Source organism: Ischnura elegans, chromosome 3 (genome assembly GCF_921293095.1).
Source record: "Ischnura elegans chromosome 3, ioIscEleg1.1, whole genome shotgun sequence".
Taxonomy (NCBI): Eukaryota; Metazoa; Arthropoda; class Insecta; order Odonata; family Coenagrionidae; genus Ischnura; species Ischnura elegans.
In genome coordinates this window covers 49314647-49338544 of record NC_060248.1, presented here as the reverse complement: position 1 = coordinate 49338544, position 23898 = coordinate 49314647, and the positions used below count along the sequence as shown (strand labels likewise).

Sequence of the window (23898 nt, the reverse complement as noted above, 5' to 3'; positions counted from 1 at the left end):
GCGGCGTTTCTCCATATTTCTGCACGTTCCTCCGTGTAAACTCATTTACTTTCTTGAGATTTAGCATTCGGATCTCAGTACAGTGGAGTCCAATACCACAATGGTCGACTGTGTTAGCAATTTAAAAGTTGGCGCTCTTCAGTCTCAAAACTTGTGTAGTTCATGTTTCGCGGGTAGGTGGCGGTTTGGTAATTTTTCGATTCTGCGCATTGCGTGACCTTCTTGTCGACCGTCTGCCCGTGGAGAACGACACCAATTTGCCGTAACCAAAGATTCTGTGAATTTGTACAAAAATGTTCTCTCGTGTCGCTAAACCTCAGGCTGTAATTGCAGCAGGCAAGCATGCTAAAAGCATATGCACAACAGCTCAGGTAGGTTATGGTTGTTTTTAAAGGTATTTTTACAATGAATTTTGTGACCCTGTATTACATTGGCGGTTGTTAAGTTATTATGTGTCTGTGACGTCAAACTTAATTGTGTCTCCACATTACTTCAAAATCTAAGTAATTGTCTAGAAAAATCGGAGAGTCATGTCAAAACTCCGGAATTTATAGTCACAATGCCCTATGTAAATTATAGTACCTTAATCCACTACGGCTGCCGGTTCTTCAGTCTTGCAAATACCTTTCAACTTCTTACTTACGTAATTATGTGATGGTTTTAATTGTACTTCATGTAATTATTGTCGCCAAGTGACTTCTGTGACTTCTAGCCTCTTATCAATGATGCTGATCTCTGTGTTACTATCAGTATTCTTGAACATTCCTGTTTATATGTATTGTTTCGGTAAGAATTTCTTGTATCGCAGCGAGCCTAGTTTCGGCACATGCCGTTAGAATATTTTTCGACTAATTTTATTTTTAACTGTTATCCTCCTTAATGACCATCTTATGCCTTTCAGAGGAATGCCAAAGTCGCAGTTTGTGGTGCAAGTGGAGGTATCGGGCAGCCACTGTCGCTTCTCCTCAAGAATTCACCTCTAGTGTCAGAACTTTCCCTCTACGATATTGTGCACACGCCTGGTGTAGCTGCTGACCTCAGTCATATTGAAACACGTGCGAAAGTAACTGGCCACAATGGACCTGAGCAGCTTAGGGTAAGCTTCTGCTTCCTCTTGAACTTGTGGCAGGATGTATGCCCCATATGTACGTAGATTACTTAAAACGAAATTTATTGTCTCTAGGATTGCCTTAAGGGTGCAGATGTTGTTATCATCCCAGCTGGTGTTCCTAGGAAACCTGGAATGACGAGAGATGACCTTTTTAATACTAATGCGGGAATTGTTCGGGATCTTGCCCAAGCAATTGCTGAAGTAGCCCCGAAAGCTTTAATAGGAATCATTAGCAATCCGGTAATGGTTTCAAAATTTGAAATTTAAAGGTTCAAACAACCATGAGCACTTTTATTACGAAACAATGCATCTTCATGAATCCACTCAATGTCAAAATTTTAATATTTAATGTTTTATTTTAGGTCAATAGCACTGTGCCAATTGCATCTGAAGTACTTTCAAAAGCTGGAGTGTATGATCCAAATAGGGTGTTTGGAGTCTCCACTCTCGATATTGTGAGAGCCAACACTTTTATTGCTGAAGCAAAGGTAATTATGAAATAATTTTTGCCGAATAAGATCTGTTGCCATCGCAGTTCTGACAGCAAATAACATTCTCTTGGGTTCTCCACCCTTTAAGTTCTCATATCTCAGCATTTCAATGCTCATGAGGGCAGTAATAGAAAAAAATTGCAGTGGTGTTGAACCCTAGAGAATTGTATACAACACTTATTATTTCCAGGTGTCTCCTGTAGAGAGTGGAGAAAAATTATACCACAAAATTTTAACCCTGGATAGCGGAAGCTAGTAGAATCAAAATTATTGATGATGTTTAGGTCGAACCTGTACCATTTTTTAACTACAGTAACTTTGAGCCCAGTGCTCTGATTGGCCGCGAGTTTGCCTTGTTTCCAGATAGTTTGGATACAAAGGCAAATTTATACGAAGGCAAAGCATTGGATATCATGAGTTGTTTAGAGCATATGGTAACAGGGAAACTCGTGGCCAATCAGAGTGCTTGGCTCAATGTTTCTATAGTTTAAAAATGGTGCATTATCAACCGAAACATAGTTTGTAATTTTGATTCCTACTGGCATCACCCATCTCCAAAGATTTGATCTTTGGATTTTTCTCTTTTATAGATAAAATTCCAAAATTGTTCACACAATAAATTATGGTTTCCTTAGTAGTAGGCCCTGGTTGCTTTCATAGTGGCGAGGATATTCCCTATCCTTCCCTACCACTCCTATCCCTACCCTAGAGGCATCGTCAGGCTCCTAGTCATGGGGGTGCCCCAATCATTTTTCCTTCCCTTCCACTCCCCTCCCTGGGAGTGCGGGCATATCAGTTGTAGTACTGGGTCCCGGCCCTGGTGGTTGTAACCTTGTAAGGACCCCCCTTGGGTTATAATTCTTGGGTGGCATCACCCATCCAGGGTTAAAATTGTGAGACATAATTTTTCTACACCCTGCGTACAATATGTCTTTTATAATAAAAATTGAATAAGGTTAAAAAAAAAATGGATCAAAAAGTGAAGTAGGATTAAGTTTTTGAAATGCTCGAGCAAGATTTGCCATTTATTTCTTGGTAAAGTCTTGTTTTTACTGTCTATGAAAAGTTATTGCCTTACCTTAGTCATGATCCACGCCTATTTTTATCTTGGAGCAGTATTTAGGCTACACTCTCAACTAAAGAGTAGGAGAGAGCTATTTTTACAACTTCAGTTTTTGGGGAAATGATTGAAGTTCATGTTTTCATTAAGACCTCTGAGTGGGTCTGTAGCTATCTTCAGCTTTCAGTATTCTTGAATATTCTTGGTTTTGAATTCCACCTCTTGCTAAGCAATAAAAAGATTTCATTTACATGTATGTTTTTTAGGAATGGAATAGTGGCTTGGTTGATGTATTTGTTGTTCTCTTTTTGTATAGAACTTAGATCCTGCACAGGTAAATGTGCCTGTCATTGGTGGACATTCCGGTGTGACCATTATTCCTCTAATTTCACAAGCCAAGCCATCAGTGGAATTCCCTGCGGACAAGCTCAAGGCCCTTACTGAGAGAATTCAGGTAACTAACTTCTTCAGTGAAGTTTTTTCATTGCCTTTGCTATACATTGTTAAAGTTTCTTCTAACAATCTTTTAAAAGGTTGTTATGTACTTACAACAATAATGATTGAAGAGTATTTTAAGTGATGAATGGATGACTTCCATATAAAATCAAGAGCTCGAGTAAGAACCAAAAATTTATAATAAACCCAAAAGGTTGTGGTACCAGAGCAAAATTTGTTGTAGAAATAAAGAAATAAGATAGAATGGAAGAAAGAGGAATACAAGAAACGGCGATGCCAATTGAAGATGTTACGCACATACCGAAACTGAAGGACACATCAGCCTACGTGATGTGGCTTATCCAAATAAGAATATTATTTTGAGCCAAAGAAATGATGGAAGTTATTGAAGGAGACAGTTTGAGCAAAGATAAGGAAATGAATCAAGATCAAAACCATAGATGGAATATTAGAGATTCCAAGGTCCATAACTACATAGGCTCAACTGTAGACATCAGTGGTCTATCTAATAATGATGTGTCAAACAGAAAAGCTGATGTTCGAAAAACTGAAGTAGATTTACGAGAAGGACACAGGGACACAGAAATGCCAGCTCCTGCAAGAATTCTATGCCTACAAATACGATCGATCTAAGGGCGTCATGACAAACATGAACAATATTCAAAATATTGCCTACAGAGAGAACGGACTGAAACGACCCATTTATGACTTAATGATAATGACAAAAATGATGTCCATTCTTCCCTAAGACTACCACCACATTTCAAGTGCATGGGATTCCGTGAAAGGAATGGAAAAAAACAATTGAGGACCTTTGTGCACAACTGCAGATGGAAGAAGCAAGATTGAAGATGGAGGGTGATAAAAGCGCAGTATCTTTTGCTGCAGATCATCGACACAGTGAAATGAATTCTAAAAGTGATATAGTGTGCTTCTTGTGTAACCGTAAGGGTCATTTCAAAGCTAGATGTCCTAAAATTTCAATGTGTAAACAAAGTAATCATTCAAAAAAGTTCTGTTTTTTACGAGAAAAGTGATGTAAAATATGTATTAAAAAATCATGATGAAGAACATTGCATTTTTAGAAATAAGGTTCAGTCAAAAGAAAAAGGGTTTAGGGGCAGACAGCCAAGAGGAAGTAAAGTAGGAATTTTAGCTGATTTTGAGTCTAATCTTAATGCTGAGAAAATATTGGAATTTGTTATAGATAGTGGAGCGACAAAAGATATGGTTAATTCCACTGAAATAGTAGAACAATTGCGTCCAATTAATGAAAGGGTTAATGTTGCTAAGGAAGATGTATGTTAGTCAAAGAAGTACCTGCACTGTCTAAAATTTTTTAGTCAATTTCTGAAATTAAAGAGAATAATGGAACTATTGAAAATATTAATAGGTGAAGTGCAAATACCAAAACAAAATATTTTAATAGAAGGAAAGAAAGGTTTAAATTGATTGTTTGTTGTTGATCTAAACGAAACTTATGAAGCCATGTTCATTGAAGAAAAGAATCTGATGAATCTCAAAAGTCATAAGAAAATCAAGATGAAGGTATAAGAAATAGTAATGAGAACACCACCAAAATACAAGAAAAATGCTATCTGATGTGAGATAGATGAGGTATCATTGGCTTTTTGTGAGATGATGGAATCAAAAGAGAAAGAGAAAATTGGAAACTGAAATTAGAAAGACAAAAGAAAAAGAGGATAGAGGAAGAACATGATAATTATCCAATGCAAGTGAATAAAGCAGTTGCTGAACTTATGGCACAAAAGACTGGGACACTGGAGCATTCAAGACTTGAAGAAAATAGATGGCATAAAGTTAAATGAAGACAGTAGAGACAGATAAGAAGGTGAAATATATAAATCAAGAAGAAATTAGAGATTCTAATGAGAAATATATTTTTTGTATGTAAGGCAATGGTAAAAGAAAAAATTTAAGTCAAAATGTGAATCAGAAAGCATACATCCTTTGGAGTTAACATGCAGACCAGTATTTATAATTTTTAATGTAGACAAACAGAGCTGTGGTGCAGCGAGGGGGGTTTTGGGGTTAAATCTCCCCCTTCCCACCCCCCAAGAGCTAAGAGAAATAATTAAGTTTAATCCATTTTACTTAATTGGATTGATATTACTTATAGAATAGTTTAAGGATTCATAAAATATCCCTCAGAAAGCTGTAAAACTCATCATTTTGAACCGTTTATCATAAAATTCTGCAATTTATTAATCACGCACCTACCGCTTATCCTCGTGGGTATTCCATACCCCCACACACACCGGTATTAGTAGCACCAAATCCCACCCCCCCAGCCTTAATTCCTGGCTGCGCCCCTAAAACTAAGTATCTAACAAAACCGTTGTTGAGTGAAAAGTGTGAAAGATTCAGGAATCTTATTCTCACATATAATCAAACAAATATTTTATGGAAAAAATTGGTGATTACTAGAATTTTTTATTGTGATAATTAATTAGATTATTTTAATTGAACAATGCTAATGAATTAATATTACTGATGTTTGTGTGAAGACTGTTTATAAAAGTAACATTAAGTTTTAAAAACTGCCAAGTTTATTGTAAAATTCATTATTATTATTAAATTGGTTGAAAACATTTTAACCTTAAGGGCATGTGCATTCAACAATAATGATTGTGGAGTAAATAAAGTATTAAATGGATGACTTCCATATAAAATCAAGAGCTCAGGTAAGAATCAAAAATTAATTATAATCGCTATCATTTTTTCTTAGTCATAATAAGATTGGTGTGACTCACAATCAGCTCTCCTATCTGCCAGCCTTTTCATGGTGACATATTTCTTCTCTTTTACATTCTTCATAACCTGTCCTATGTAACTCATTCGTGGCCATCCCTTGCACTTCTTCCCTTCCACCTGTTTTTCTACGATTGTTTTTTTTTTTATAATACATATACAGTTTATTAATAACAATACATATATACATATTCCATCATGTCTTTTAACATATAACAATCTAGGCCCCGCTAAGTCTCAAAGACAGGTCATCATGCCTAATAATGTATCCAACTAAGTTTTTAATAATTTTTTTAGCTTTCTTTGCCTTGAGATTTTTGAAAACTTTTTTTCTCCCACTCTTCTTGGCATTCCTCTTTACTCACTCAGTGGATTCATTATACCTTTATCATTCCTTGTAAGCTCCTCATTTCAAATGCTTCTTCTATTAACTCCTCTGCAGCTGTCATATTATAGTTTTGAAAAGTATGGGAAGTCATGTTTGTTATTTTGGTGGCCACCTTAATCTGTGTAAGCTCTTTACTTCAAAAAGGAAGAGTTATTTGATTAGATGTTCATAAATGTTTTATCAAATTTTAAAATAAGAATCTTATCTATACATTAATTGGATTGTTCTTAGCATACCTACAGCAGCAATAAACTATTTTTATTTTTCTCTAATAGGAAGCGGGTACTGAAGTAGTAAAAGCTAAGGCTGGTGCAGGTTCTGCCACATTGTCCATGGCATATGCTGGTGCCCGCTTTGCCTTCGCCCTCTTAAGGGGTCTTAAAGGAGAACCTAATGTAATTGAGTGTGCATACGTGAGGTCAAATGTGACTGAGGCTAAATATTTTTCAACACCATTGCAGCTTGGGGTAAATATAGTTTCATTTTCTGTCAAATATGCTTTAGAACATCTTCATTTACTTGTCTAATTATTTTTATCTAATTTGCAGCCAAATGGAATCCAGAAAAATCTTGGATTAGGGAAACTTTCAGATTTTGAGAATGAGCTCTTGAAGGCAGCTATCCCAGAGCTGAAAAAGAACATTGAGAAGGGTGAAAAATTTGTTAATAAGTGAAGTTGAGTATTTAATAATGTGTGGTAGCCGTGTGAATTGGTGTTTTTAAAACATCGTGTATGTCTGGAAGCTCATAGAATGTACCATAGCTCAGCTATGAGTGGATGTAGAGAAATCAATAAACAGTTCCCCCAGATGTTGCACGTTTTCCTATTCTCATAATTCATCTGCAAATTACTGATGTAGTCTGTTGATGCTAGGTGGAAAATTATTGGATTTTTTGCATTTACATCTAACATGTTAGAATTCTCTATGATATATATGTTATTTTTATGCAAAATAAATGTTTAATTATGATTTGTGTTTGGCATTTCACCACTGTGGCAATGTGGTAACTTCATGCGTATGTTCACATATCGCAAATCATTTGGTTGGAAATGGTGTGTTGGCTTATGAATTGTGTATAAATTCCTCTACTTCTGAGAGTTGGCAACTTTAAAGAAGTATGCCTGATTATAAATACTTCCATTCAAAGACCATAAGTTTCGCTACTTACATATTGTTGACCCGGCATGAAAAGGTAACGTACGATTTAATATCTATGTGAAACCCTTGAAAGGTGCAAGAATCTGGCAGAGGGTGCCATGAAATAGCGTTTTTACTGATATCCTAATCATTCGCTCCCTCCAAAGCACCAAGATTTGGCTAAAAATGGACCACATTAACCTGACACGTAGGGAAAGTATATAATGTTTGAATGCCGCGGCTAATGTATATGTATTCCCTCCCTGAGCCTGGGGTCCCTCTCCCCTTGTTGTGGTGTTTTTATTTTTGTTCTTGACTGTTGGAGCGCGAATGCAATGATGCCAATTCTATCACGAAAACGTTTGTACTTGATATTTAATTTTTTTCAGAATAGATGAATGTGGTTAGATTCCGTAATTTATTCACATAAAAATATTTCGCAATGTTCCACATGGCATATTTTATTTCCAACTTTACCAAATCACTAAGTCAATTTGATAAGGTAAATAATAAACATCAGCGTTGCAACCAAGGACATGGTAGACTTCAATTGTTTTAAATTTGAAATTCTTCAAAATGTAAACATGTGTGGGTTTGGATTGGTTTGGATCATCCTGTAATCCCTAAATGTATTTTATTTTCATGATTGTGGGTTGTTCACATTTAATGCGGTACTCTATTTCTAAGATCTGATTTTTACTCGCTCTTGATTTACATGCACTTCGTTCTTGTGTCAATAAGTTCAAATGTCAACGGTGTCTAAATGACGTAAGATTTTAAAATAATAAAATGACCTAGGGAGCTCCAGAATCTGTAGGCCGAGTTTAATGGACTCGTGCTGAATGTGGACACCGGACCAGTCGCCGATAATCATAAAGGTAATTCACATTCTTAAAGAAGTGTGCTTGGATTTCCTCGAAACATTCTAATGAGGCTTTTTTTTCTATCAATGGATGTAATCGAAGAACTGATCCGTCAATATTACTTCATTTCAATATTTTATATTCTTTCCATTTGTCGTTTATGCGAATATGGTTTTAACATGGAGAATAGTGTGAGACCGATTGAAATATAGCGTTAGGTGTGATCATCATGTGCCATGGGTATATTTGTGATAATTGAACGAGCAAATGGTGATTTATAATCATATGAATTCGTTTGGAAGCCATTCAGTTGTCCCATATCATTTTTCCGTCGATACTTCGGGAATTAGGACAAACATTGAGGTCCAGGTTCTCTTAAAACATCCCTTATCACTTGCTGAGGGTCATAGTTTAAAGAAATCCATTTCACTTCCTGTAGATCATTTTAAAACTCGTAGATTGTGTGAATGGTATCAATGACGTTCTGGATTATGATTTTTTTGGACTTTTTTCTTTATCTGGTTCTGTTTAACGAGGGTTCACGTGAAGCTTTCGGGGTATTCATTACCGAAATTATACACCCTCATGTTGCATTTCATTCAAGAATTTACATGGATTGTTATTGTATCGCCAATTGCATTTCGTTGTGTGCATTTTTCCGCATATGATAACGTGACAACGGCGATTTTTTAATGCTTAGTACTCCACTCGAAATTTGGGCGTCAAGAATGGTTTAATGACATCGGTATCAGCAGTCTATCGTTATCTTACGCACTTTAGTTTGCCGTGAAAATTTTTATACCGGTGGCATTTGATGATCAATCTTGTGACAATTTCTGGAACTATTCGTCTTCCCGGGCAGTATTATAAAATGTATTTATCATCACTATATACTTGTGGTTGTTAAACTTGTACTCTCCTTTCCATTCTCGTCCAGTAATTATTACTGAAACAGGGAGCATCAGCGCTTCTTTATCCACTGGCCTTGAAAAGTTGCGTTTCATTCAAGAATTTACATGGATTGTTATTGGATCGCCAATTTTTCGTTGTACGCATTGCAAAATTATTCGCAATTTTGATGGCTATCATTTGCATATATGTTTGACAGATAATTAGTTAATTAGATTTAAATTTCCAGGTTTGTTTTCCAGTCCTCATTTCCCCTGTAAATAGGTTACCTTCTGGAACGCTTCCCATAGAAAATATGGTAGGGAAACAGGTTTACCAGGGAGGAACTATTAAGTTAGAGGACTGTTCTCCCAGGGTATTTTTGTATTTTATTTTTTGTATAGGGCAACTGGTGTGCCAAGGTGGATCTTGCATCTTGTGGGGAACTATTCCCAAGGGTCTGTAGGGAAGTGAATTGGGTTTGTTTAACACATGCTTGAAATACATATTTTTATTATAAATACATCGCCGGCCGGCCTCGGTGGCGGTGGGGTAAAGCCCTCGCCTGCCAAACCGTAGGTCGTGGGTTCGAATCCCGCCTGGGTAGGTGATCCCTATCCAGGGCATGGATGTTTGTGTTGTACTTTGTTAAAATTCGAAACCCTCGTTGTAAAAGGCCATTATGTGCTGTTTACGGGGGATGTGATAAATAAATAAATAAATATTTTTGCAAGAACAAGAACTAGGTCCAAATAGTCCAAACCATTCCCTACAGGGGGGGTCACCAATCACAATGCAGGTACACGTAAAAATATCAGGACCACTACCACTGGATGTGGAAAAACTATTGTGGATGTGTTGAAAAGCTTTTATCACTATGCTATCAATAGCCAACAATAATAAAGTTAGTTTCATGCAGCTCTCTGTTCAAATTCTCCAATTAGCTACTATGTAACACAGCTATTATTCCTCTGTTTTACATCCTTTCATCTCCTGATCCATATATCTAACCTTAGCTTTACCTATGGAATTTTTGTCTTCTACTTGCTCTCCAGCATTTGTCTTCATCACACCATCCTACTAAATGTGGCCAATTAAGTTGTCCTATTTTCTTCTAACTCTTCTCTCCTACTCAAATTTTCTAAGACTTCTAAACTAGTCACATTATTGATTCATGTAGTCCTCAACATCCTTTTGTAATACCATATTTTGAATGCTTCCAACGTTGGCTTTCCTGCTGCTGTCATCATTCCAAACTCATTGCTGTGAAGAAGCACGCTCAAAATGTTAGTCCTTATGAATTTCTTTCTCACTTCAATGCTTCTTCCCAGTTAACACATTCAATGAAGGCCCTCTTTTCATTAAATTCGTCAAAATCAGCCGTAAAAATAAGAAGTAAAAATAGGTGGAGGTTTCCGCACCATAACTTCTGTTAAAATACTGCTTTTTATAAACAGCGCACACGGTTCGAAAAAGGGAACCTTACTGAAGGCCATACACATGATTGGAAGACTCAGAAGTAGATATTATTCACGTAGGGAGGCGGGGCTCCTGGCCGGACAAGCAGAGCACATCAATTGACGTGCTCCGCACTGAATGTGTTTATAATAGCTTCCTCATTTTAAGAATTTATTTTTTCACATGAGCTTTTCTACTGACTCTTTCCTTTTTGCTTCATCCATCACTTGCTACTTGACTGCCTTTTGAATAGAATTCCTTCACTACCTGATGTTTTTGGCTCCCTTGGTCAGAGAATTACCGCTGCAGCTATGCCATTTTGCCGAATGTTACATACAGGGGCGGATCCAGGATTTCTTTCTGGGGGGGGCACAAGCAAGGCCGTATCCAGGATTTTGATCTGGGGGGGCACAAGTAATATAAAACGAACGCAATCATAATGGGACCATATTAAAAAACTTGCACATTTTTTAAGGGTCTGGTAGGTAGGGGCACTTGCCCCCCTCCCCCTAGATCCGCCTATGGTTACGCAGTAGCTCAGTGTGAGCAAGTAGGCATTTCTTGGAGTAATCTTTTCGGCCACTTCTTGCCTGATCACATGTCGGTTGGTCGGAGCAATTGGCGGGAGTTCAAATATTATTTCTAATTGGCCAATTTGTTTTGTTTGATGATTCAAAGGACACAAATTTTTCATTTAAGTAGGCTGAGAAAATGCTATATTGCAGTCCACTCCTGCCTAGCAAGAGTGCTCTGAATTGAGTGGAAACGTAGCATCACCATCAGTTGAATATCACTAAATTTTTCAAACTTAATTCAACAAAAATTATCAAAATATTTTTGTGGAACTGGCAAAAGTTTTAGATTCATTAGTGATTATCATATCTTCCTGTTGAATACAAATAAAAATGAGGAATTAATTTTCATTATGATCATTTCAGGGCTTACCTCAATATGCCGTACAGAAATCGTGGAAAAAAATCACGGAAAAAAAGAAAACAGAAAAAATTGCGATTCACGAGAATCAAAGATCAGCAAAATGGTCCAAGTAATGTTGAAGTGGAGCAGAGAACGGAGAAATCAGTGTGTGTTACAGATGTGCACAATGATAAGGAAACAAGGGTCAATGTTGCTGATGTACAAGTTGTTAGCAAAACAGATGTTAACCCATCTGTGGACTTCAGAGATATACCAGAGGAAAGAAGAGATCAAAACATGTTAGAGAATCAAAAATTATCCAGCTATCAAGGAATAGTGGTGCCTGATACATGTAGTGAAAATGACTGTGATAACCCATCCAGCAGCTCAATATCTGCTGCTGCCAAAGAAGAGGTGGCTTCCAGTGATACTCTTGAAGATGATGAATCTTTGACGAAAAGTAGTGTATGTCCTTTGAGTGTTCATGATAATTACCCTAACTGTTGTGTATCCTCTGATCTTAAAGGTGAAAAATCCTTCAACATTATTGATGACACCTCCTTGGTAGAGCGACATAGTGAGTGTAATATGCACCTTGATAACTTGTTGAAACCATCATGTCTGGTTCAAGAAATTGATCTTGAATATTCCATGGAAAAGTGTGAAAGGAAACCCAACATATACACTAAAGAACATATTTTGTCTCCAAGCAAGACTGTTCATTTTCAGATAGATGACATTAAGTACAATGACAAAGACTCAAGCAAAGTTATTATAGATTTGCAAAATCGAGAGCTGGACAATTCAGAGTCTTCTTTTCATGTTCAAAAATCCTCGGATGAAGATGACGTTAATTTTGTGCAGAAGGTGTCTCTTAGTAGCTTGAATTGTGATGATGTTGACTCAGGGGGGAAAGATCCAGATTGTTTAAAGGATGGTGTAGTGGCCAGTACCAGCAATGATTCAAATGTCCAATGGGTCTTCCTCAATTCGGAGAATATGAATTGGCCTTTTTTTATTTCAATGTCATTCTTCTTGGCTTTACTAAAGTGGCTAGCTGATCAGGTAATTAAGCTTTTCCATTAGCATTTTATTCGGTGCTGTATTGTAGAGGTTGATGTAATATGTGAATTTTGTACTTTTCTTTAAAGAGTTTGATTTCTCTGAGGCGAGTCCGCTCACTCCTGGGTTTGAAGACAGTGGAAACTGAAGCTAAGCACTGTCCTTGCTGTCTGCATCATGGAGAATCCCAGGTAATACAGAGGTTAGAGGTGGTGGAAAGAGAGCTGAAAGAACTTAAGGAGGGCTTGTCATCAGCAACTGTGGGAACCCTTCACAATCAATGTGAGAAAGCTCAAAGCACAGCGCCCAACATTGTTCCACCTCCTCCTCCGCCTCCCCCACCACCACCACCACCACCGATGCCTATTTTCAGCCAGAGTACACCAGTTGTTTTGTCAAAAGTGAAGAAAGATAAACAGAAGAATGATATGTCAACCGCCAGACCATCCATTACTGTGGACGATTTGAGAAAAGTTCAGCTGCGGAAAACACCTGCGTCTTCAGTGAGTGCATGTTTTTTTTTACTACAATCTTGAGTATCATCGGAGAAAATTTTGGTTGGCAATGACAGTTAGCATTATTACATTAAAGAAAATTAGTGCGTAATTTTTTCCAGTCTGAATGAGAATATTATTTGCATATTGTCGGTATTAATCGTTGGGGAAAACTGGAGTTTTATGGGATTTTGAAATTTCTGATGAAGTTGGGGAAGCATCAGGCTTTATAGGTATATAACTGTATATCATTCCCTTATTACTTGTGAAGAAGTTGGGGCTTCAAATCCTAGTGTTATCAATATCATCTATTTGTTGGGTTATCACGGGCAAAAATTATTTTTTAGGATATACAGTAGATTCCGGTTAATTTGGACATATCGGGATAGGTGCACTTTGCCCCAATTAGGTGAAATCTCTCATATATGGGCACGAAAAATGTTGGAATGATAGAAAGAAGACTAAAAAGTGTTTTCAAACCAAGTTTATTTAACTATTAATTTGTTTAATAAATCAGCGAGTTAAGATGATTTATTAATATTTTTTAAGAATTATATTAAACTTCGTTGAAAATATTTTTCACGGCCTCAGGTGATGCTGGATGAAAATCTTTTATTTAGTTCTATTAAAGAAAAAGTTCACAGTTAATTAGTTGAGAATTTGTTATTTCTAAATAATTCATATATATTGTTATAAACATGTGAGTACTTGCTGTTCAAATCATATCTCTTCGTCTGTGGAATTCGTCTTATGTACTCTGCTGCATTCTCGTCATTCTCATCATACGAGCAAAGTCGGCACAGAAATTCAATGACAAAATTGGGCTACCTTCATCGCCTTTTGCATGAAGAAGAGTTGTAACCCCTCAATGAACCTCCTTGCATCCTGAGATGTCACTCGACTCTGCTCAGGTGTGATTTCATCTCCATCACTATCCTCACCTTCAGCTTCACCTTGCTGCCGGTATAATATGGTTTCAACAATATCAACTTCGCAGTTTTCATTGGTCCAAATTGCAGTCGATATTTTCAAACTCTTCTTGGCTTGCTATTTGGTACAGTTTAGAGTTGATTTCGCTATCAGATTCTGCTGTAGTGTTGAAAACTATGTCGCAAGGTTTCAAACATCAATGAAAAAAACAGTTTTGAAATGCTTGACAGGTGATATCTCGCCAGCTTTCAGCCAAAAACATAATTGCTTGCAGAATGTTCACCTTTGAGCGTACTTCGTTGGCTGTTGATGACAATGTCGGAAATCTTCTATAGATTCTAGAATATTATCTTCTTATTTCCCACAGTAAATTTTTTTCAAATTTATAATTATCTCCATATACATTGGTTGCACCAAGGATGTTGTGTTCGGAGGAATAAATTCCAACTGATTATTTTTTAACTCACTATAGCAATTAGCATGTGCGTTGCAATTAACAAGTACTAGAAGAACCTTTCTTGATTTTCGTGCTAAGTAATTCGCTATCACAACTGGTCAACCATTGCGTACAGAGGCTCACAGTCATCTATTTATTGCTCAACCGGTAAACTGCTCATTCTTAACCCTTAGAAGCATCGAGACTTCATGTATTGTGGGGTTTAATGTGCCTTTCAATTTTGCCTGGCCAGATTCCAATTAGTGCCCTTTTTATCTCTTCGTTACTCTTATGTTATGTACCAGTAGTTGAGCGCTTACCGACTAAAGACAAGTCTCTTTCTGTGGTCAATGTTAAATAAAGAAAGGGAAGTTATTTCACTCTATTAAATGTGCAGCCCTTTTTAGATGTGAATGCATATTTAGTCCATCCCAGGTTGGGAGCCATGGTTCTAAAACTATCTAGATGTACATAATGTATGTTAAAGCAGTTCATGCAGTTTTTTTAGCTCAAAATAAATATCTATGGTTGGTGGGTATGTAAAATATTCCTCTCTCTTTGCTTCTGTATGTAGTTGAATCAATCAATCAATCTGATTTCTTTGCATGATCAATCCATCAGAGGATCGACAGAAATATGTCAACCCCCAATGGACCAGTTGTTTCTTTAGAAATGTTGCAGTCTGTAAAATTGAGGTCTTGTGTGCAGAGGCGTAAGAGCTGGGATAGAAAGAGAGCTGGGAAGGATGATAGTTTGCGTTTAAAGTCCCCTTCAAATTCACCCAGGTTAGTCGGCTTGATCCTTTTTTGTTGCTATTGGTATTTTTTCTATTTTGGTGGAGTTTCTGATGTCATTTCTCACATCTGTTCAAAGGGAAAATCCATTCACTTGGGTCTTGCGCAAAAAGGATTCTGCCACCAGACTGCGAGGAAAAAGTGCCATATCTACCAGTCTGGGAAACCAGTTCAAAGAAGCTCTTATAACAGATTTGTAATCATGAATCCTTGGCCTCCTTTCAACTTGGACTTTCACACTGAGATTCTGTAAAAACTTCCCTTTATCTTTTTACTGGTTATATTTAAGTGTAATAATGATTAAGAACTTTGTGACTTGCTTTGTATGACTAAAATCTTGAGGTGCTAATTTTATATTATCATGGTGTGCTGCTGAGAGGGGTGATGGTGACAGTAGATTCTGGAGCTCAGTTACATGTGATAACAAGAGGTATCGATATTTTTTTTGAAAATTATAAAAATAATATAAATGCTTTATGTGTCCTTGTGAAGTTAAGAAAGACTTATATTTTTCTAATATATAATTATCAAGATGAAAATGTTTTTTTTTACTTCCAACTCAAGTGAAACACATCTGTTGTAGCTTAAATTTTAATATGGTTGTAATAAGTTCAAGGGAAGCAGTTTTCTACAGAAATAATGCAGATTCAACATATGATAGCACTCTCTGTACGATCGCTCCTCCATTATGGATTAATATCGTAAATTGAAGGTCTACTGTACTGCCTTTCTCCTTATCCTGTTTTGGATTTTCCTCCTCAGATCGTCTCTAAATGTCTTATTACTACTCATTATTTGCTATTATTCTCTTTTGTAACTTTTTCCATTGTTTTCATTTCTTTGTTCTGTTACTTTTTTCAATTTTTAGGTTTTTATTTTAAGATAAATGCTGAGACCATGAATCTTCCATTTCTGAGAGCAGTAGAAGCTTGTAGAGTGGTCAAGCCCCATAGTTTCCTGAGCTCTATCTTTTTTTTTTCTACTTCCACGTTCTGAGGAGAAAAAGGTGTTTTTGGCATTTCCAATGTCCATTTTCACTTTTTTTAGCATGATAACTTGCATGGCCTACCTTTTATGTGTGCCTCCCACCCTCCAACTTATCTAGCTCTGAGGCTGTGCTGGGAACAGTTGGCAATAATCTAGCTAAAGGGTATTTGGTACAAAAATGCTTTTGATTTCCATTGCGAGGCTGTAGCCCTTGGGAGAAAGCCCATGGTATGGTGAGGAGAATTGGCTGATTCCTGTCATAAGTAAAGAAAGAACTTGGTAAGATCTCATGTTTACATTTCATGATGTAAGTCTCAATGCATAGTATCATCCTCAAGTTCAAGAGAGACATTCCTGTTGTACATACTGAAATCCAGATAAAGGGCTCTGAGATCTGTGTAATGTTAATGAAGCTCTCGTTATTACGAAGCAATTCGTTGGTCCCGACGAAAAAAACTATCCAATCTAGAGTAAAAATAAACGTATTACGAACCTCAGTCCCGGTCCCGGCTGTTACAAAATGAACTATATTACTAAGTTCCGCGAAATTGCAACGGCATTTAGGTGGATATACACTTCGCTACGTTATCATCGTTGATCTACGTTTAAGTTCTCTTCTTGTACTGTGTCCGAGAGCGTCACTTTTGGTTCTTTCTTCAATGGGAGATACTTCAATATGCACTCAACATTATATATAGGCTTTATTCCTGTGGAATTATGGTGACCCACTCATTTACGCTAGTAAATTGGACGTATAGTTAATCCTCTTCCTACGCACATTGGATTTACGAACTTTCAGAGGTACGAATATTCGAAAAATTGAAGTGCGCCCGAAATTTCAAATTTGGCGCCTTCGGAGTTTGCCGATGTGACACTACGTGGCGTAGAGGAACTCGCTTTTTGGGCATAATCAGAACAAAGTATCATTTAATCCGGTGTCAAGTCAGGAACTATTCAGCCTTTCGCCTATTCTTTCTTCCCGCGGACAGCGATTTTTTTCGGCTCCGGCTACGTTGCAAGCTAGATCAGTTCGTGAGTTAACGCATTATTGTGATGCAGTGTTGCATTATGCAGGATAACCACTCTCCTCGACGCCTTGAATAGGTTTATCAACTATAACGAGCAATGTCTCGCAAAGAATCTTCTTCGTGTATCGAGGACTTGCGCATAATTTCGCATATATTATACACTTGGCTCTGAAGATTATAAATGCGGGAGATTGAAGATTCATGAAATTTTGACAAAGTATGTTTTTTTTTCTTTCGATGATTCCTGAAAGTAACGTTCATACGAACTCCGTTATTTCGAACCTCCGGTTTTTCGGTCCCGTTGACTTCGTAATAACGAGAGTCTACTGTATGAGGAAAATCTGTGGGAATTTTTGAGTCGGCTAGGTAATTTCCTGGGGTTTCTTTACCACAGCAACAGAAATAAATTGCCATTTTTAGCTATTTGCTAACTTAAATAAAATTTCCCTTGTGTTGTCCCATTTCGCATTCCATTAATCACCGAAAGTAAGTACAATGTTTTCAATGTAAGTAAATTGTGTTTTTGATTGTCATACATATCCTGTGAGCCAGTGGAGTAGAAAAACATGTCTTCAGCAAATTGGGGTTGTTTAAATTTAATTTGTTAATCCTTTTATTTTAATGCTATTACTATTGAATTCTGGCGACAATATAATGTTCTTCCTAAGATCCACCATGATGTTATTTAAATCTGAGAAGAAATGGTGGTGTGATTTTCAATCAAAATATCTTTAAGGTCTTTAACATCAGCTTATTTTTATTTTCCTCCACACATTCATTTAGAAAAATATCCTTAACTTCAACCACCAAAAAAACATGAAACACTTTTATTACTAATGAGAAGAAATCAATTTTACATTAATATGTCCGTGAAGTCTGGAAATCTCTGGGAGTTTTCAAACATGCAGCTGCTGTAAACCCCCATTTGGCCGGCCTCGGTGGCGGCGGGGTAAAGTCCTCGCCTGCCAAACCGAAGGTCGCGGGTTCGAGTCCCGCCTGGGTAAGTTACCCTTATCCAGGGCATGGATGTTTGTGATTGTTAAATGTTATAAACCCCGAAGTAAAGGCCGAACAGTGCTGTTTTCGGTGGTGTTTGAAATAAATAAATAAATAAAGCTGAAGAGGAGACAATGAGGGGGGTTAGAGAAAAAGTTGTATGTGCCTGCATTATCTATGCCGTATCAGTTGATTGCAATGAAAAAATTTTGTGAAGTTCCATTATTTCTTGTTTTACAGACTCTAATAGTTGCTAATTTTAAATTAATACTTACTGGAAATTTGCCTCAAATACATAAATTTTCTTTGCACGCCCAGTTTCAATACATTTTGTATTATGTATTGTCAGTTGAGAGTGGTACACAATGGATACAAGGGTTACATGATGTTTGTATAAAATGTTTTGAAAACAGTCATGTAGAGAAAATTGAAGTAAGTTTAGAAAATTGCAAGTAAGCTCTTATTTAATAAGTATTGGAATTCTACCAGTTTAGGCCTGGAGTAACGCTATGTTTATAGCCTTCTTGCCTTGTTCATCATTGGTTACTGGGCTACCCAAGTAATAGAACTCCTTACCTCCTCAAGATATGGTTTCGTAGGTTCAGGTTGGTCTTTACCCTATCTCTTCTACTGCAAAGCAATATTTTTTTTTTTTTGCATTTTGGAGCTTTCAACTTTTCAGCTCATATGTAGTCACAAATTTTTTCATAGTTAATGGCATTTTCTTATTGCCCTCTGCTTATTAGACGAGTTAACTCGCTATTATTGCAGCTTAACTCTTTACCTAGAGGTCAACCCACCATCCACTATCCGGTGGGTGCTCTCAGAAGTTTAAAGCTTAGCCACAAATTTTTTGTTCAATACTGAACTTTTTGATTTTTTGATTAATCAAATTTTTCTTGGGAAGGCTCTCTCTCCCGAACCCCCTCTGAACATTGGAATAGATATTTGGTAGTTCATCATCATCATTAGTCAACAATCCTAAGATTGGTTTGACGCAGCTCTCCATTTCTCTCTCCTATCCGCTAATCTTTTCATACCTACATATTTCTTCTCTTTTACATCCTTTATAACCTGTCTTATATAACTCATTCGGGGCCTTCCCTTGCCATTTTTCCCTTCCACTAGTCCTTCAACGATTGTCTTCATCAGACCATCGGGCCTCAAAATGTGGCCAACTAAGTTGTCCCTTCCTCTGCATAAGGTTTTTAGGAGGTTTCTCTTTTCTCCCACTCTTCTTACCACATTTCGAATGCTTCCACTCTTGACTTCTTTGCTGCTGTCAATGTCCAAGCCTCGCTTCCGTAGAGAAACATACTCCATATGTAGCATCTGAGGAATTGTTTCCTTACTTCCATGCTGGTATTTTCAGCTGTAAGAAGATTCTTCTTTGTGTAGAAAGCCCTCTTCGCCTGCGCTATTCTACTGTGTATTTCTTTCTTGCTCCGTCCATCGCTGGTAATTCCCAGGTAAGAAAACTTGTTCACCTCTTCAAGTTTATGCTTTCCTAGGTTGATGTTTGTTTTAGCCTCCTCTCTTTTGCTGCAAACTAATATCTTAGTCTTCTTTTTGTTGATTTTCTGCTGATATCTGGCCATTGTCCTTTCCATCTTTGTCAACGTCTTCTTTAAATCCTTCTGTCTCGGCTATGACTGCTATGTCGTCAGCAAATCGCAGCATGCTAATTTTTTCTCCGTGGATATTGACACCCGAAGCTTTATCCTTGTTTTCATTGATGGCTTTCTCTATGTAAACATTAAAAATTAAGGGGGAAAGCGCACAACCTCGTCTCACCCCTTTTCTTATTCTTGCTTCTGCACCGTTTGGTCCACATTTTATCACAGCTACTTGGTTTTTATTCAAACTATGAATAATTCTACGATCGTTGTAGAGTACGCCGATTTCTTTCAGAATTCTAAGCATTGCATTCCATTCCACGTTATCAAATGCCTTCTCTAAATCGACAAATGCTATGAAAGTCGGTTTGTTTTTCTCCAATCTCTTCTCTATGAGCATCCTAAGTGCCAAAATTGCTTCCCTTGTGCCCCTGCTTTTCCTAAATCCGAATTGGTCCTCATCCAGGAATTCTTCTGCTCTTCGTTCTATTCTCCTGTAAATGATTCTTGTCAGAATCTTCGACGCATGTGTCGCCAGGCTTATGGTCCTAAATTCTTCGCACTTCTCAGCTCTCTTCTTTTTGGGTATGGGAATGATGATGTTCTTCTCGAAGTCACTAGGTAAATCTCCTGCTGAGTACATATCGCAGATAGTTTTATACAGTTGAGTTAAGACCTTTTCTCGTGCATTTTCAATTAGCTCTGCTGGAATGTCATCTATTCCTGGGGCCTTATTCTTTCGCAGGTCTCTATTGCAGCATCAAATTCCGATCTTAAGATGCTTGCTCCAATGTCATCCTTTTCAACTTCACTTTCCTCTTCGATAACTTTTCAGCTAAGTTTGCTTCCGTTGTATAATTCCTCCAGGTATTCCTTCCATCTCTTGGCTTTGTCTTCGTTTTCAATTAGAATGTTTCCATTCTTGTCCCTTATGGTATTACATTTTGTGTTTCGTTCCTTGAAATGGTTCCTCACTATTCTATAGGCCGCTTCCACTTTCCCTTGTACAAGGTTATTTTGCACGTCCTCAAATATGTTCCTCATCCACGCTTCTCTGGCTTTCCTCGCTTTGCTGCAAATCTCGTTCTTTATTCTCTAGTAGCAAACCTGTCCTTCCTCAGTATTCATATTTTTATACTTTCTCCGTTCTTCAATGAGGTCTAGGACTTCATCCGTGATCCATGGCTTTTTCTTAACACGTTTTCTTCTCCCTAGAACTTCTCTAGCGGCCTCCTGAAACCCACTTTTTATGTTAGTCCAGTTATTCTCAACTGATTTTTCAGACTGATCTAATCCTATCTTGCACTCCATTACTTCTTTGTTCCAGGCGTTCTTTGTTGATTTCTTCAATTTCTTGAATTTCAGATGGTATTTCATCATCACTAGATAATGATCACTGTCGATATCTGCCCCCCGGGTAGCTTTTGCAGTCCTTTCTCTGGTTCCTAAACCTCTGCTTCACTAAAATATAGTCTAGTTGAAATAGTCTTTTGTCTCCTGGCATTTTCCATGTGTATCTTCTTCGCATGTGATTCTTAAATAGTGTGTTGGCAACCACTTATTTGTGTTCTGTGCAGAATTCCAGGAGCCTTTCTCCTCTTCCATTTCTATTTCCTTATCCATATTTTCCGGTTATTCTTCCATCTTGACCTTCGCCGACGACAGCGTTCCAATCACCTAAAACAATAAGGTTTTCTTCACCCCTTACCTGTTTGATTACTCCCTTGATATCATCGTAGACGTCTTCAACTTCTTCATCCTCGTAGTCTGTCGTAGGCATGTAGACCTGTACCACTACGGTATCTACCGGCTTAGTCTCTATCTTTACCATAACTATCCTTTCATTGTACTGTAGGAAGCTTTTCACATGCATTCCGGCGCTCTTTCTGAGCATTATCCCAACCCCAGCATTACCGTTCAGGGATCCTGTGTGTATAATCCTATAGCTTCCACTCCAAAAGTCTCCCTCCTCAGGCCATTTCATTTCGCTGATTCCTAGCACGTCGATATTCAATCTTTTCATTTCCACCTTAAGGTTTTCTAGCTTACCGCAAGTCCTGAGTGATCTCACGTTCCATGTACCTATCCTCATAACTTTATCACAATTGACCAATGTACCCTCTCAGGTAGTCCCTGCCCGGAGATCCGAATGGGGGACTAGTTTACCTCCGGAATTTTTTACCCGAGAGAATTCCATCATGTCAGATTATTTAAAGTTGGAGTAGCTGCGACTCCTCGGGATAATAATGTGGTGGTTTCCCCTTGCCTTCCACATTGCAGTACTACAGCCGTTAAAGTAAATGTTACCATGCCTGAAGTGCAATGAGTGTCGCTGTACTGAACACCGTGGTCTCCACCTTCACTCATATGAAGAAGAGCTGCTGCCCTCTCCTCCGGGTGATGTGAGGCATAATTGTTGGCGGCCTCTCATCGCCAAGTCACGGTATCTTCACAGGTTTAATGTATCATTTATATAGCCTATCTCACCCAGGGATAGACCCATACCACCTCGGATTACCGCCGCTTTATGTCCACAACTGCTTATTCAATGAGAGAACTCGCTTATCTCGCAGCTAACCTCTATATCTAGAGGTTGACCCACCATCCGCAACCCGGTGAACGCACTTGGTGGCTTAAAGCTCAGCCGCAAGATTTGGTAGTTAGGGATGCTAAATTTGTCATGAGCCATGACCTGATATTCACCGGCGTTTGGAGGTAGTGATTCTAAATTTTGGCAACCATGAAGTTGCTGAGGTCTCTTTTGCAGCACAACTTAGCTTATATCTGCATCAAATCAACTCATTGATACTCATACTGCAATGTTTTGGATACTTGGATATACCTATTGAAGAAAATTGGAGTATTTTTAAACATGATTCCAGCTCTGACAAAAAAAGCAAGGGAGATGTCTTGAAAGGCCAGATTCCTCTAGCACTGGTTTCTTATCCTTGTTGAACTTCGTGCATAGTGTGAGGGTCTTTTTTACGTGGTGTTTGTACTTGAAACTGGCTACTTTGTTGGATAAAGTCCTCTCTGGTTTCCAGCTAGGTGATGGAATCCATCAGGTGCAACCTTTTCAGGTCTATCGTGCTCCTTGTCCTCTGAGAGCCCTTGGTTCTGATATCATTCAGAATGTTTGACAAGATGGATTCTATCTCCAAGCTGGAAACCCAAAAGAATTATTTACAATTAATTCGCTGAGAAAGCACCAGATCTTTTATTTTATCATAAAACCCAGAATGTCTCACTGCAAAGAACTTAATCAATAGGTCAAGCTTAAAGTAAAAATGAGAAAACCACCATGCCTTTAACACGTTGGGACTTCATAGTATAAAATTTTGTATGCCAGAATTCGGGAAATTTTCAATGTGACATCTGTGGAGTATATATTATGTATACACGAAGTTTATTGTTCACTAGGTGATTCTTTGCCTGGGAGGAAACCTGATTGTAATCTATAGATAATGCTTGATTTAAAAGTTGTAAGGGGTCACAGTTCTGTCTTGTGAATGTGTAGCTTTGAGGTTATTCAGCCATCCCAATGCTGGTATTGGTATTTGGACCAACAGCTTACGTTATTTTCACCATGAGGGAAGGGTAGAGAATGAAGGATGTGTAGAGAATGAAGGATGGTGAGAAATCCTGAGTTGGGTTCAGCTGATGCTTCACCTAAGCTAAATTTGGCCTGCTCTTCATGAAAGGTGTCAAGAGACTGCAGCTTATCTTATAGCATATAACTTACTCTAGATGAAGTATCCTCCACAGAGCTCTCAAGCATGGATCAGGCTACCACAGAAAAATCTAGGCTATCACCTGGATTTGAAGCCAGCATTCCAGCTCAAATCACCTTTTCATTTTATTTCGTGCATTCTCATCCATAGTTCTTAAGGTATGGCAGGTGCCTCGGTGGGTGTGTAATGGGTTGATGCTTGGATAGGAGTCCTTACATTCAAGGGCGTACTCAGGATCAAAACTAGGGGGAAGGGGCAAGCCATGGTTGTTCAAGTTGTAGGT

At 37.8% G+C, this 23898-nt stretch overlaps 2 protein-coding genes across 3 annotated transcripts; both read left to right on the top strand.

The window, feature by feature from the left end:
* Positions 1–202: 202 nt before the first annotated feature.
* Positions 203–7088, top strand: LOC124155753 (malate dehydrogenase, mitochondrial). The gene is made up of 7 exons (XM_046529835.1): positions 203–371; positions 902–1096; positions 1184–1351; positions 1474–1599; positions 2979–3116; positions 6554–6745; positions 6827–7088. Exons 1-7 carry the CDS (start codon positions 294–296, stop codon positions 6950–6952), a joined length of 1023 nt encoding a protein of 340 aa, XP_046385791.1. The 5' UTR covers positions 203–293; the 3' UTR covers positions 6953–7088.
* Positions 7089–7952: 864 nt separating this feature from the next.
* On the top strand, positions 7953–15796 carry LOC124155752. 2 transcript variants are annotated; one of them, XM_046529834.1, is made up of 6 exons: positions 7953–8046; positions 8159–8295; positions 11565–12606; positions 12693–13106; positions 15085–15248; positions 15337–15796. In XM_046529834.1, exons 3-6 carry the CDS (start codon positions 11578–11580, stop codon positions 15455–15457), a joined length of 1728 nt encoding a protein of 575 aa, XP_046385790.1. In that variant the 5' UTR covers positions 7953–8046; positions 8159–8295; positions 11565–11577; the 3' UTR covers positions 15458–15796. The 2 variants fall into 2 exon arrangements, with proteins under 2 accessions (XP_046385790.1, XP_046385789.1); XM_046529833.1 differs by lacking the exons at positions 7953–8046; positions 8159–8295 and adding an exon at positions 9078–9153.
* Positions 15797–23898: the final 8102 nt, after the last annotated feature.

What these genes read in the sequence shown, in the direction of transcription:
- LOC124155753 (XM_046529835.1), top strand. Translation starts at nt 294, where the DNA reads ATGTTCTCTCGTGTCGCTAAACCTCAGGCTGTAATTGCAGCAGGCAAG. An exon ending in TAGGAATCATTAGCAATCCG is followed by an intron (nt 1,352 to 1,473) that starts GTAATGGTTTCA and finishes GTTTTATTTTAG; the next exon opens with GTCAATAGCACTGTGCCAAT. An exon ending in CAACACCATTGCAGCTTGGG is followed by an intron (nt 6,746 to 6,826) that starts GTAAATATAGTT and finishes TCTAATTTGCAG; the next exon opens with CCAAATGGAATCCAGAAAAA.
- LOC124155752 (XM_046529833.1), top strand. Translation starts at nt 9,095, where the DNA reads ATGATCAATCTTGTGACAATTTCTGGAACTATTCGTCTTCCCGGGCAG. An exon ending in TAAAGTGGCTAGCTGATCAG is followed by an intron (nt 12,607 to 12,692) that starts GTAATTAAGCTT and finishes TTTTCTTTAAAG; the next exon opens with AGTTTGATTTCTCTGAGGCG. An exon ending in TCCCCTTCAAATTCACCCAG is followed by an intron (nt 15,249 to 15,336) that starts GTTAGTCGGCTT and finishes ATCTGTTCAAAG; the next exon opens with GGAAAATCCATTCACTTGGG.